Source organism: Choloepus didactylus, chromosome 8, assembly GCF_015220235.1.
Source record: "Choloepus didactylus isolate mChoDid1 chromosome 8, mChoDid1.pri, whole genome shotgun sequence".
Lineage (NCBI taxonomy): Eukaryota > Metazoa > Chordata > Mammalia > Pilosa > Megalonychidae > Choloepus > Choloepus didactylus.
In genome coordinates this window covers 128,932,008-128,944,801 of record NC_051314.1, presented here as the reverse complement: position 1 = coordinate 128,944,801, position 12,794 = coordinate 128,932,008, and the positions used below count along the sequence as shown (strand labels likewise).

The 12,794-nt window shown below is 52.9% G+C and overlaps 1 protein-coding gene across 1 annotated transcript in view; it reads right to left on the bottom strand.

The window, feature by feature from the left end:
• The window catches only part of TSPAN11 (tetraspanin 11), a 30,267-nt gene extending 17,473 nt beyond the window's left edge, over nucleotides 1-12,794 (bottom strand). The window contains exon 1 of the mRNA XM_037847512.1: nucleotides 12,531-12,794. Within this exon, the coding sequence (XP_037703440.1) occupies nucleotides 12,531-12,794 (264 nt within the window). The remainder of the gene's footprint in view (nucleotides 1-12,530) is intronic.

Genomic DNA, 12,794 nt, shown 5'->3' with positions numbered 1-12,794 from the left:
ATCTGGCCATCCCCCCCACAGCACTCAGCAGGGGCCCAGAGTGGGTCTAGGGGGAGAGGAAATTTCTTTTCACAGGGAAAAGAATAGATGCATGAGCAAGGCTACCTTTCGAGATCCCCCCTCTCCCTAGCAATTTCTTTGAGCCCTGTGGTATTCTGAAGTGGTAGGTGCCCCCGAAGAGGCCATGTTCTTTTAATCCATTCCTGTGGGTGTAGACCTATTGTGGGTGGGGCCTTTTGATTTCAATTGAGATGTGACCCAGCCCATTCAAGGTGGGTCTTAATCCTCTTACTGGAGTCCTTTATGACAGAAAGACAGAAAAAAGCCCCAGAGAAGTTTAGAGAGGAGATGCTGAAGCCGGAAGATGGAAGCAACGAAACCCAAGAGAGAAGGACAAGCAGATGTCACCACGTGCTGTGCTATCTGACAGAGGCCTAAGTTCACTGGTAACTGGTCTTCAGAGAAGGTATCCTCTTGTCGATGATTTAATTTGGACACTTTCAAGGCCTCAGCATTGTAAGTTAATAAATCCCCATTGTTAAAGGCCAGTCCATTTCTGGTATATTACATTCCGGCAGCTTTAGCAAACCAAAATCAGGGGCACACCCCAGGGGTGCTGTCCAGCCTTAAGGGGCCTGCGCCAGCTCTGGGAGGAGCAGGGGGTCCAAGCTCGCTCCTGGGTACCCGGGGTGAGGCTAGGAGCAGGGGCAGGGCACAAGGGCATATTCCCTTGACTCCATGGATTTTTCACCCCACAGGAGGGGTCTGGGTGAAGGAGAGCAGAGTGGGGTCCCAGGCTGGTACCCTGTTTGCCTGGGTCTGAGGATGGTACATCGGTGTGCAGGCTAAGCAAGGCGGGTAGCTGACAAGTGGCTCTGTGGCTGAGCCCTCTCTGCTGGAGAAGCCTCTGAGGAATGAGGGCCTGAAAACCTGCAGACGCTGGCGGGGGTGGCGGCCGGCTGGGTTTTGTCCAGGCTCCCCCACTTCCTGGCTCTGGGTGGGTGGCCACTAGCGCCTCGGTGTGCATTGGAAAAGTGCGCTCCATCCGGGGGCTGCCCCCCATCCCTATCCCTGGTGCTTGGCCTGGCAAGAGTTGCACAGGCTGAATTTCAACCCCCACAGTCATTCCTGGCTCCCCAGACAGTGGGTCCAGAGCCTCCGTTTCTGGGCCAGGCATAGGCATCTGACAGGGGCTGGAACTGTGTGCAACTACACTTTCTATTGCTACGTGCTTCTTTGTGATGGGACTCAGCACCTGCCCCCCCCAGAGCTCATCAGCCAGGCCAGGAGAGGCCTCCCTCCCTAATGCCCCTCAGGGCCCCTGGGGATGTGTGCTGTGGAGTATTCTGGAATACGGTTCCTGGCATGCGGGCTGGCCCTCCAGCCTCCGTGCTTCACCCTCACAATTCCCCCCACCTGGAATCCTGGTGCCTGCCTGTCCTTCGATGCCCAGCTCAGTCCTGGTCTCCACCGTCCAGTGGGCACATATGCCCCTCTCCCCCATGCCCGGATGCCTCACCACCTCGTCTGCCTCACTTTCTGATACACGTACTGTCTGCTCTGCCATCTCTCCTGCTCCATGGTGGTTGCTGCTGCAAGCTGCCGGGAACCAGTGGCATGTCTTAGATTTCCTCTGGACCCTCCGGGGTGCCTGGCATGGTGGTGGTCTAGAAACATGCTCAGTAAGCGCCTCCTGATTAAGATGCGTCAGTGCACTTCCTTACAGATATACCTGGGGGGCAAAAGGAACTCCTAGAGCATGCCAGCCCCACTCTTGGGGCAGACAAATAATCATTTTCTGACCCGCAGGTAGCAAAGAATTGTTACCTTGGTTTAATTTACTCTAGTGGTTATGAGCAGGGCACAATTTTGTTCCCCAGGGAATATTTGCAGTGTCTGGAGACACTTTTTTGTTGTCACAACCAGCATCTAGTGGGTGGAGGACAGGGATGCGGCCAAGCACTGGATATTCCCCATCAACATATAATTATCTGGCCTCAAATGTCGACAGGGATAGAGAAACCCTCATTTACACATTTACCTTCAGGTGCTAAGGCTGATGCCGGGACTTGATTTGCATATGTGTCCCTATGCACTATGGGAGGCACAAAAAGAAGATCTGAGGTTTGTTATCCAGATCCTTAAAAGCTCCAAACTGAATTGGACAGATGCTTGTGAGAGATTTTACTCTGTACTCACCTGGGAGGGCACCTTTGAGGGTTGAAGGCGCTTACCCTGACTCTAGGAGGAATGAGGAAAGCCTATATTGCTTCAGCTCATTCTCCCAGAATGTAATGACCTTGGAGGAAATTATGCAAATCTAGATGATTCCCCTAAACTTTGCATAATCTGATTTCTGGGTGGGTATAGAGTTCCGCAGTTGGTGCTGGAGAGTTAGGAAGGGCTTGAGGATGGTGTTGGTTTATTCCGGGAAGCAGTGAGGAGGTTCCACCGCACTGCCTTCAAATTTGGTTTGGTTTTGTCTTTTGAATTATTAAAACAAAGTCAATTATAAGGAATTCTCAGGTAACTTGTGTGTTATTTGGAGAAGGGCTGTATTTCAGTATAAAAGTCAGCAGTTATTGGACCCTATGCTTCTGCTTCTCCTAGCTAACCATGCCAGGCATACGAGGTTTCTCTTTAGTGGAAACAGAGGAAAGGCATCCATTCCACTAAAAATATAATCAACCTTCCCATGGCAGAGCCAGTGCCTCAATCATTGGAGCACCCCAGAGTGCCAAGCAGATCCTGGCACACAGAGGGTGCCCCGCTCTGTAGCAGCCAGCTGTGCCCATTCCCCCAGGTGCCAGCCCCTCCTGTCAGCACTTTGCATGATCTCTCCCAATAGTCATTAAGCCTTGTTTTATAAAGGATGTTGCATGCATGGAGAGGGTAAGTAGCTTGCCCGAGGTCACACAGCAAATCCATGGCAGGGTTAGGATTTGAACCCAGGTCTTCGGGCTGCAGAACCCATGCCCTTGGTCCCCTGAGTGGCTGATGGGTGGACAGATGGGCTCACTGAGCTCGCTTAGGTGGGTTCAGCATGTTGGGTGCACACAGTTCAGGTGATTCCCCAGAGGACAGGATGTCAGGAGAGAAGAGGAGCACAGCCTCAGGGAGGAATGAGCACAAGGAGATGTAGAGACAAAAGGGGAAGTCCAGGGAAACTCCACCCCAGGGACAGTGAGAGTCTCTCACTGCTGCTGCTCAGTCCCTCAGTGGCCAGCAGGGGCAGTCACGCTCCAGGTGGGTCCTCCCCTCCTAGTTACCGGACCTGCCCTGCCACCCAGCCCCTACTTTCACCACCCCCTGCCATCGTGGTTCATTCTGGTTTCTCAGCCATGGACCCTATGGCCTGATCTCTGCTTCCTCCACCCTTTACCTTACCAGGCCTCCTGGGACGCCCTCAGCCCAGCCTGATCTCATCTCAGAACCTAACCGCTGTCTGTACAAAACTGTGAAACACTCTGTTTCTGTGCACACTGTTCCCTCCACGCAGACCAACCCTCCAAGCTCTGTGCCTTTGTGCTCACTGTTCCCCTGCCTGGAATTGCCCTGTGTCCCTGAAGCTGCTCATCTATCCAGACTCAGCTCATGGCCTCCACAAAGCCCTCCCTGGGGCTGAAGTTACGGACTCGTGGCCCCATTGCTAGCCCCTTTACTTCTGAACTCCGCCTGACTCCCGGGTCTCCCTGCTTGCCTCCTTACAACCGTGTGCTCTTGAGTCCTCGTCTGCCCTCCCGGCCTCGACCTGCATCTTGCCCTGTCTTCATCTTCCCTGTGCACCTTGGTGTGAACGGAACCACTCCCACCAAACTCCTCCCCGACCTCCACCCCACTCACTGTCCTGCCCCTGTAGACTCGTTGGATGAGGGGAGCACAAGTCCTTCCAGAAGCGGCTCTATGCCTTAGTCTGATAGGAACCAGGATTGAGAATTCCAAAGAAAGCTCTTGCAGCTTCCACCCCCAAGGCCCTCCTTAAGGACTATCCCAATTCAAAATACAAAAACTGGAAATACGCCCAACTGGAGCCCAAACATAGAAGGAACCAATTTGTTAAGCATGAGTGGGACCTGACATTCATTAATCCCCTCCTCCACCCACCCTGTACTATGTATCAAAGTTTTTTTTTCCCCTTGAAATCCGTAATTACTGCAACAGTTTGAACCAGAAGCAAAGCTGGATATTTTCTAAAGCTATAGATCCGGAACAAAGCTTGAACCGCAGAGCACTCCGAACCAAACCATTTGCTTTAATGAGAGCCTCTGCAGGCAACACGCAGAAATATTTCTCATTGTGAATGAAGTTGATTAATTAGAACAGAAGTCTTCAGGTGGATTTACACCACATGGGGGACACCTGAGTTCCAGATAGAGTTTCTGGGGCAGATCTGCTGGTGCACAAGAGAGAGGCCAGCTTAGGACCCCCTGAGGCTACCCTTGGGTAAGTTTTAAGAACTTTATAAAGGTGGACTTGCTAAATTTCTCCAATGGACTCATTCTGCCACAAAGAAAGGAGCTTTTCTAAAGGTTTTCCACCATTCCAGGTGAATTAGAGACAGAGATGGTTTCCAAAGCCTCCCACCAAGCCACAGTCTGGGTATCGAGGCAGCTTGGGGTGGGGGTAGAGGCCCTAGTCTCAGGGCAGTGAGGCGACAGTGAAAGAGAAGGATCAAGTCGCTACCAAAGTCAAGTAGCAGAAGAGCCTCACCCCTCTGGGTAAGACGATGACGGAGGCAGGTGGAGTGAAGGTCAGGGAGCTCGGTGCAGTGGAGGCCAAACAGGAAAAGAGGGAGCCAGCTGTTTAAGTGGCGGTGACCTCAGGGCGCATTATTTTCTGGCAATTAACCACCAGCTGGAGCAGTGAGGGCTCTGAGGTGCAGCTGCCTGGCCTGTTTGTGCAGAGAGGATATGGATTTGGGAGACTCAAGCCATTTCTGCAACAAGATGTCACAGCTGGAAGGACGAAGGTGACCTCTACCCTCTCCTGGCCCCAGGCCCGGGCTCACGGTCTGGGCCAGCCAGCCCCAGCCGCTGGGTGTCAGGACTGCAGGAGGGTGGAATCAGCCACTCCACCCGGAGGCCGCTCTGGGGAGGACACTAGGCTGTGCTCCGGCCAACGTTGGATGCATCCTGCTAATATCCAGTTCTGGCCCAAGGGACAGCCAAAGCAAAGTGGGGAAATGTGGGGATTCTTCCAATAACTCACCTGCCCCCACAAACCACTGACTTTCCCCAGCTCCCTTAGAGTAGTGCCGAGAGCTCTCAGAGCCTGGGGCAGTTATATACACCGGCCTCCAAGCGTAAGGGTCTCCACCCCAGGTCAATTCTCCTCTGTGGCAGGCCCTCTTGTGGGGATGTGCTTGCAGAATCAGGTCCCTGAGAATATTAACTGGAGAGAAATGTCGCTGAGGATAAAATGTCATGTGCATGTGCACATGGGGCTTCCAACCAATGTGTTGAAGGATTACCTGCTCTTTGGTCATCTGTTTCAGAGCTCAGTTATTAGGGCACTGACTGTACCTACTGAGATTGGAGCAACTATATCATGTCTTTCTAGTGATACAATTAGATCTAGAATTTAAAAGAAAAGTTTATTGTGGTAACAAATATATAACACAAAATTTCCTATTTTAACCATTTTTAAGTGGACAATTCAGTGGCATTCATTACATTCATGATGTTGTGCAACCATCACCACCATTACCAAAACTTTTTCATGATCCCAAATGAAACTCTGTGCTTCTGAAGCAATAACTTCCCATTCCCTCCTCCCTGTGGCCCCTGGTAACGTCTAAACTTTCCGTCTCTATGAATTTGCTCCAAATCTAGAGCATTTGCCAAGGAAAGGAAATGTATATAATTAAAAGGCAGCATATAATTACAAATAAACTCTTGGATTAAGGGATGCAAATATGCTGTTTATCCCTCCACACCCCATCATGCTCACACACACACACACACACACACACACAAACACACACACACTCCCTAACCTTCCTGATTCAGTCCTGTTCTGAAGGACCCAGCTGGGAGATGGGTGACCAAGAGCCCCTCCATGGCCGACAAAGCACCCATACATAACTGAGTTCAACTGTTCTTCAGCTAGGCCGAAAAGCTCTATTTGGCAACTAAATGAGCTGACTTCAGCCAGACGGCCACCACCCCGAGGCTTTATCTCCACTCTTTGAGTGGATCAGGAAGCAGACAATTCTCACCTGGGATTTCATTTTCCATCTGGAAATCAAACCATGTGTCCTGAGTCATGAAAAAGGCAAGTGCCCACTCCTGTGAGGGAGGCATCCAGGAGGGGACTAAAGCCACCCTGGAACAGCAGAGAAGGACTGGCCAAGCCTGGGCACCCAGCAGCTCTCCCAGCCCCTGGCTGTGTGGCCTTAGCAAGTCTTAGCAAAGGAGAGAGCTGGAGAGTTCATTTCTAAGCTGCCCTCTGCATAGCCCCAGAGCCCAGAAGATGTACTGGGGTCTGGAGAGGAAGAGCAGGGCCACATTCCATCGGACAGCTGGGCGCTTGTCCTGGCCCAGAACAGAGCCCATTTCAGCCCAAGCTTTTCCCACATGACCTCACCAGGACCAGCTGGGCAGGCAGAGCATGGGTTGACTCTGGAGGTCTCTTGTGCAATGTGGATTCTCTGGCTCTTGGGGGAATTTTGTCTCCTGCTTCCTGGAGAGCCTGGCAAGAAGGCACTTTGTCCATTTCTCTGCTTCCACTGCCCTAAAACTCTGACACATGAGAACAGGATCTCTCCTCTCATTGGAGAGGATTTGGGGGGGGTTCTCGAAGCCCCCCCCCCCCCCCATGGAGCATGCGGGCAGCTGACTCAAAGGTCAAAGGGCCACCGAGAAGGTCAGGCTGTGACCACCGAGGGTCCAGGTGGCTGTGGGAGTGCAGACAGAGCAACCTGTGGGTGAGAAACAAGCCCTGGGGAGGACACGGTAGGACATGTGGCACTGGGACCCAGGCCTCCTCCACCCTGCAGCTTCTTTAGAGGGGGTGGCCCAGCCCAAGCTTGGGGACCCTGCCAGTTAGGCCCTAAAAATAACTCTACTTATTTAGGTTCCTTCTGAAAGGAGCTTGGTCATGGCGGTGATGATGCAAATGATAATTATAGCCACATTTTTATGATCTTTACATAATGTGGTGGTGACTCGTTTCCTAAGGCCTGAAAATACCTCCTCATTATCCTCACACCTCATCCCAGTAGATAAAGATGGGGATACCAGCCTGGCAGGGAGAGGCAGAGTGCAAGTCCGGCAAACTACACTGAAACCTGCTTTTGCACCATGGCCCAGGTGTTCCTGTCCTTGAGTCTGGATCTTGTTGCCTAGGTCAACTGTGTCCTGGAGAATTTGATGGAAATGTTGCCATTTTGGGTCCCCTCATTTTCAGAAGTTGGTCTCTAGAACCTCTTCTTACTTGTTAATCCCCCTAAATATAAAAGAACCCCTGACTAAAGACCCAATTTAGCCTGAACTATCCATCATGATCTTCATTTGCTTAAGATAGAAAAGCTTTCAGAGCCCATGTTTAAACCTCTAAAAATATCCTTTCCTTTTGATCAGGGTGGCATCTGTCATGGTCAGTGGCCTTAGGCTCAGATGGCCTGAATTATCTGGCTCTCTCTGCAGCCTTAGCGAAAAAAGACGATCTGGTGTGAATAATTTAAGCCCCATTCCCTTTCCCCCTTTGCAGATTTCTGATGCCGAGCCGATCATTTCAGCACCAGCAAAGATGTGCTATTCTTGTCCCGGATGAACATTTCCTTCTTGGGAAAGTGACTTTGAGGGGCTGCAGACATGCTTGGAGGAGGGATTTGGGCCAGGACAGACAATGGGGCTGTGGCAGCCTGGGAATTTCTCTCAGAACTTCTGATGCCAGTCCTTTCCCTCCTCCTCACCCAAGCTGGATGCACATCATTTGGATGCCTTACCTGTCATCTGTCTCTTTTCTCTTTGGGGACCACTTTGTACAGGGCTAGGCTCACTGCATTTCTCCTTTAGAGCTTCCCTCAGCCTTCAGCTGATTAAAAATGTCAAAAGGAAGTTAAACATGGAGAGAAGAGAGTGAGTTGAAACCAGGAAGGAAACTCCAGGAACCACAGAACACTTTCTAAATTGCCTTAACCACACCGCTTGACTCTAAGTGGGAGCCTAAGTTTTAAAATTCCTTCTTGTGTTAGACCAAGAAAGGCTTTATAGCCACCTTCTTGGTTTGAACAATCAAGTGGTCAATAAATCAGAGGCTGATGGGCCAGGGTGTGGATTACTCAGGAGTCTCTGCCTCCCTTGTGTTCTGTCCTTGGGCCAGTCCTCTTATTGGCTCTGTCAGAAAAAAACAAAGGAAGACGAGTCTAGGCTGTGGGGTTTGCTATTTGTTGGCCTCCCGGGAGCCAGTCCTGTCCCTGTATTCCTGCTCTCCCTGTGCAGGTGGCTCAGTGTCTGTGCATGTGTGTGTGCCCTTGTGGATATATGTGTACACTTTTTCTTGACTTCAGTTTCAAGCTGTAGCCTTCCTGATGGGTCTGCCTAGTGATACTGAACCAAAGAGTTCCATGGGCTGGAAGTAAAACTAGGAGGGTAAAGTGGAGCTGAGAAGAAGAAAGGCCTCTCGCATCAGCCTGCCCAACAACCCCTGTGCCCCCAGCCCTACTCAAGCTCTGGAGGGATGAGAAGTGTCTCTCTCTTTGAGGATGCTGTGAGGCTTCAGAAGGGTGTGGCGGGAGGTGTCCACCATGCTTTTGGGCCAGCACAGGCCCTGACCTTCCAGTAAGTCCCCACATCTTTCCTGCATGGCCTGGGGCACGGGCAGGGCTTGATCCCCTCTGGGCAGGCCATTCAGACTAAATGACAAGCTGTGACTGGGGAGGCTGGAGACATTAGCTTTCCTAATGGCTCAGCCTGCATGTTTGGGCAGATCTTGCAAATGGATGATGTAGGAAGGGTGTGAAGTGGGGGAGGCTATGGCTGGTGGCTCAGGGAGCAGGGAGCTGCCAGCTGCTGAGCCTTAGGCTTCCCTTCTGGCTACCAAGGGGAGGAGCTCTTATGATCCTAGACTGTTCTCCCAAAAAGTCAGTAATTCTGAGTACCCTCTCCCATTAATGTCTGGGTGACACCCACCCTTCAGCTTGCACCCTTTTGTCCCAGCATTGGATAGTGTCAACTATATGGCCCTCAAGTTCCCTTCTAAACTGCACATGCTCTGACCTCTGGGACCTGTTATTTCCACACTCTAATGGGAGCAAGGAGACTATCCAATGGCTGGTTTCTGGGGTCCTGCCCCAACCCCCAGTCTCCTGCCCTAGGGTTCTGGGCTGGGTCCTATAGGGCACCGTCTCTTGTATCCAACCCGATCTCTGAATGCAGCTGCTCCATGCTGACCTCCACAGAGATGGAGAATGGTGAGCTCCTCTGACACATGACCCTGCTCAGCCTCTTTGCCCTTGGCCTACATTCACACTTGGCTGCCCTCGGAGAAGCTGCCTCTTGGAGGTGATTTGGACAGACTTGGATTCAAAATCCAGCTCCAGTCCTTGCTAAGCTTTCTCATCTACAAGGTGGGTGAATAGTACTGTCTTGGTCTGGTGGATCAGAGCCTGGGCTTTGGAGCCAGCCCGCCTGGTTTCAACCTTGGCTCTGCCACTTAGTAGCTGTATGACCTTGAGCAAATTACTTAACCTCTCTATGCCCTCAGTTTCTTCATCTATTCAGTGCACATAAGAACAGGTTTGGGGTGAGGTCCAACGAGTTAATAGGCATCCATGTGTACGCAGTGCTCGGTCCAGAGAGCCCCCTATTATTGAGAATTTGCAGCTGTTCTTGCAAGTATAGAGGTCAGTGGTTCTCCATGAACGGTGGCCCTTGTGTTATAATTGGGTCCTGGGTGGAAAGCGAGGGGCTGTTTCTGATTGCTGCCAGGGGACCAGTGGTCCTGGGGGCCTCTTTCAGACCCAAGAGAGATGGCTGGGAGTTAGAAGGAAGGTTCCCAAGTGAGGAAGGAATGTCTTCTGTCTTGGGCTGTGGGAAAATTGAGTTTGGGTGAGTCCTGTCCTCTTTCAACAAGATTATCTGGTGGAATGAAGGAGGCAGCCGGAGAGCACCTGGCTCAGCAGCCTGCCTCCGTGGGCCAGAGGGCTCAGTTGAAACCCTGACACCATGCCGAAGGGCCCATTTTCTAAGGGGCCCAGAGCTGGGCAGGAGAAAAGTAAGGGAGGGGGAGGATTCTCCTTCTGGGCCATCAGAACAGTGACAAAGCCTGGAGGGATGGAACAGCTCTACCTGGTCACCAACCCCGCCATTCCCAGGCATGCCTCATGTCTGCACCCAGCTGACAGCGGTCGGATCTATGATGTGCCAAGAGGCTCCCAAGGCCGCTGCTTGCTGACTTAGCTTCACCCCGCTGTAAATATTCATGGCAGGTCCTGTGGGGGAGGATGTGGTGTGGATGTGGCTGGCTTGGGGCACACTGGTCTCCACTGCTGGAAAAGCAGCTCGAAGCCCCGGCTCTGGCAGCCAGTCCCTGGAGCCATGGCCCCTGCCGGTGCATCCCTGGCCATGCCACCTGCACCTCGGCTCTGGACCACCCCTCAGAGCGGCATGAAGAAGTTCTTCAATGCAGGGAGAGCCCATCCTGTGCCTGGACCCAGGAGCTTTTATGCTCGGGGCTGAAAAACTAGGTCACTGCTGGTGAGAGAGGCTGCAGGGGCTGCCCAGAAGGTTCTCCCTCGGCACCCCATCCTCTACCTCCTGCTCCTGTGACCTTGGTTGTGCAAGGGCAGAGGTGGCAAGGTCAGTGCAGGGGGTGGTGGGGGTGGTACCTGGATGCAGGTAAGGACAGTGCAAGGGCTATTCTAAGACCTGTGCCCTGTGGCCTGATTCCTTCATTTTCAACCTGATTTCTCTTGGAAACTTGACAGCTTCTGCCCTGGCACTTCCTTGCTAAGTTGGGATGGCTTTCCGTCTCCTCTGTCTTTTCCTCCTCTTCCTCCAAGCTGAACTTTGGCCTTCAGAAGGAGATTAAGGGTGGGGAGAGGCTACCCAGGCACCAGGGGCCCTGCCATGGCCACCAAGGACATGGGAGTTAGGGGGTTGGGTGCCTGAACCCTGAGCTGGGCTCCAAGCTCCATCCCACCCTGGCCTCCTGTCCCTTCACTCTGGACCAGCAAGGGATATCCTTTCCAGGTGGAAGCCTGCCAAGGAGGCTGCGGTGCCCACACCACCACCCATGAAATACTCCTGCCCAAAACTGACTCTGATCAAGCTTCCAGATCTACCTAGCAGGAGAACCGGTTAAACACCACCACAGGGATGTCATCCGAAATTCCAGACTGGGAGAAACTCTATAGGGAAAATGACCCCAGCTGCTTCCACAAACAAACTGCAAGAAATAAAAAAAAAGATCGATGGGGAACCTATAGACCAAAAGAGACATAAGAGACAAATCAACTGATTTTAATGAATGGACCTAATTTAGATTATGATTCAAACAAACTGTAAAATCCAAGCAAACAACAGTTTATGGGTTGTGTGGGGAACTTGACACTGCCTGGTTATTTCACGGCAGGAAGGAACAACTGTTGATTGGTTGATTGTTTTTAGGTGTGATAATGGTGATGGCATTCTGCTTTCAAAAAAGGATGCATAGGTTTCAGAGATACACACTGATATGTCTGCAGGTGACACAATGACTGGGATCGCTTCAAAATAATGCCCGGGTGGGGAAGGCACAGGATGTGGGGGAGCGTAGAGAGGCTGTGAGAGGTACTTTTGAATCTGGGTGATGGGGGCTCAAGGCTTCATTAGACTGTTCTTTTTATTTTTGTGTATCTTTGAAATTTCTCATGATAAAATCTAGAAGAGAGGGGATCAGAGGGAGGAGGAAGAGGAGGGGAAGAGGGGGAGGAGGAAGAAGAGGAGGAGGAGGGGGAGGAGAAGGAGGGGAAGAGGGGAAGGAGAAGGAAGAGAAGAGGAGGAGGAGAGGAGGTGGAGGAAGGGGAGGAGGAGGGGAGGAGGAGGGAAAGGAGGATGGGAGGAGGGGGAGGAAGAGGAGGAGGGGAGGAAGAGGGGGAGGAGGGAAAGTAGGATGGGAGGAGGAGGAGGAGGAAGAGGAGGAGGAGGGGGAGGAACAGGGGGAGGAGGGGGAGGAGGAAGAGGGGAGGAGAGGGGGGAGAGGGGGCAGGAGAAAGAGGGGGAGGAGGGGGAGAAGGACGAGGAGAGGAGGAGGAAGGGGAGGAGGGGGAGGAAGAAGAGGGGGAGGAGGGGGAGGAGGAGGAAGCCACCAGCCCTGGACCACCTTCCTGACCTAGGTCCTGAGAACCTGGAGAACTGGACAGACCCCAGCCCGCCAGCAGCCAGCCTCCTCAGCTTCCGCAGCCTCTCATTCCCAGGATTCTCCGCCCAGGGAAACCTGCCTGTGGGGTGGCTCCCTGAGGCCTGGGGTCACAACCCGGGCAGGCCGAGCTGGGTGGGCCGCCCCCCACCCACCCGCCTCAGGCCCAGCAGGCAGGCGGCACTCACGGTGGAAAGACAGCTCTTCTGCTCGCGGATGATGGCGGCGAAGCCCAGGAAACCGGTCGCCATGACGAGCGCGCCCGCGAAGATGAGGATGTAGGCCGAGGCCGCGAAGGTGCTGGAGGCCAGGACGCTCAGGTAGCCGCTCTTCTCCACCAGGGTCCAGACGCCCACGGCCATGACGGCGGCGCCCCCCACCTGCAGAGGGGCGCGGTTAGGGCAGGGGCCGGTCACTGCGCGCCCGCGGCGCACGGCGCGCTTCTTAAGCAT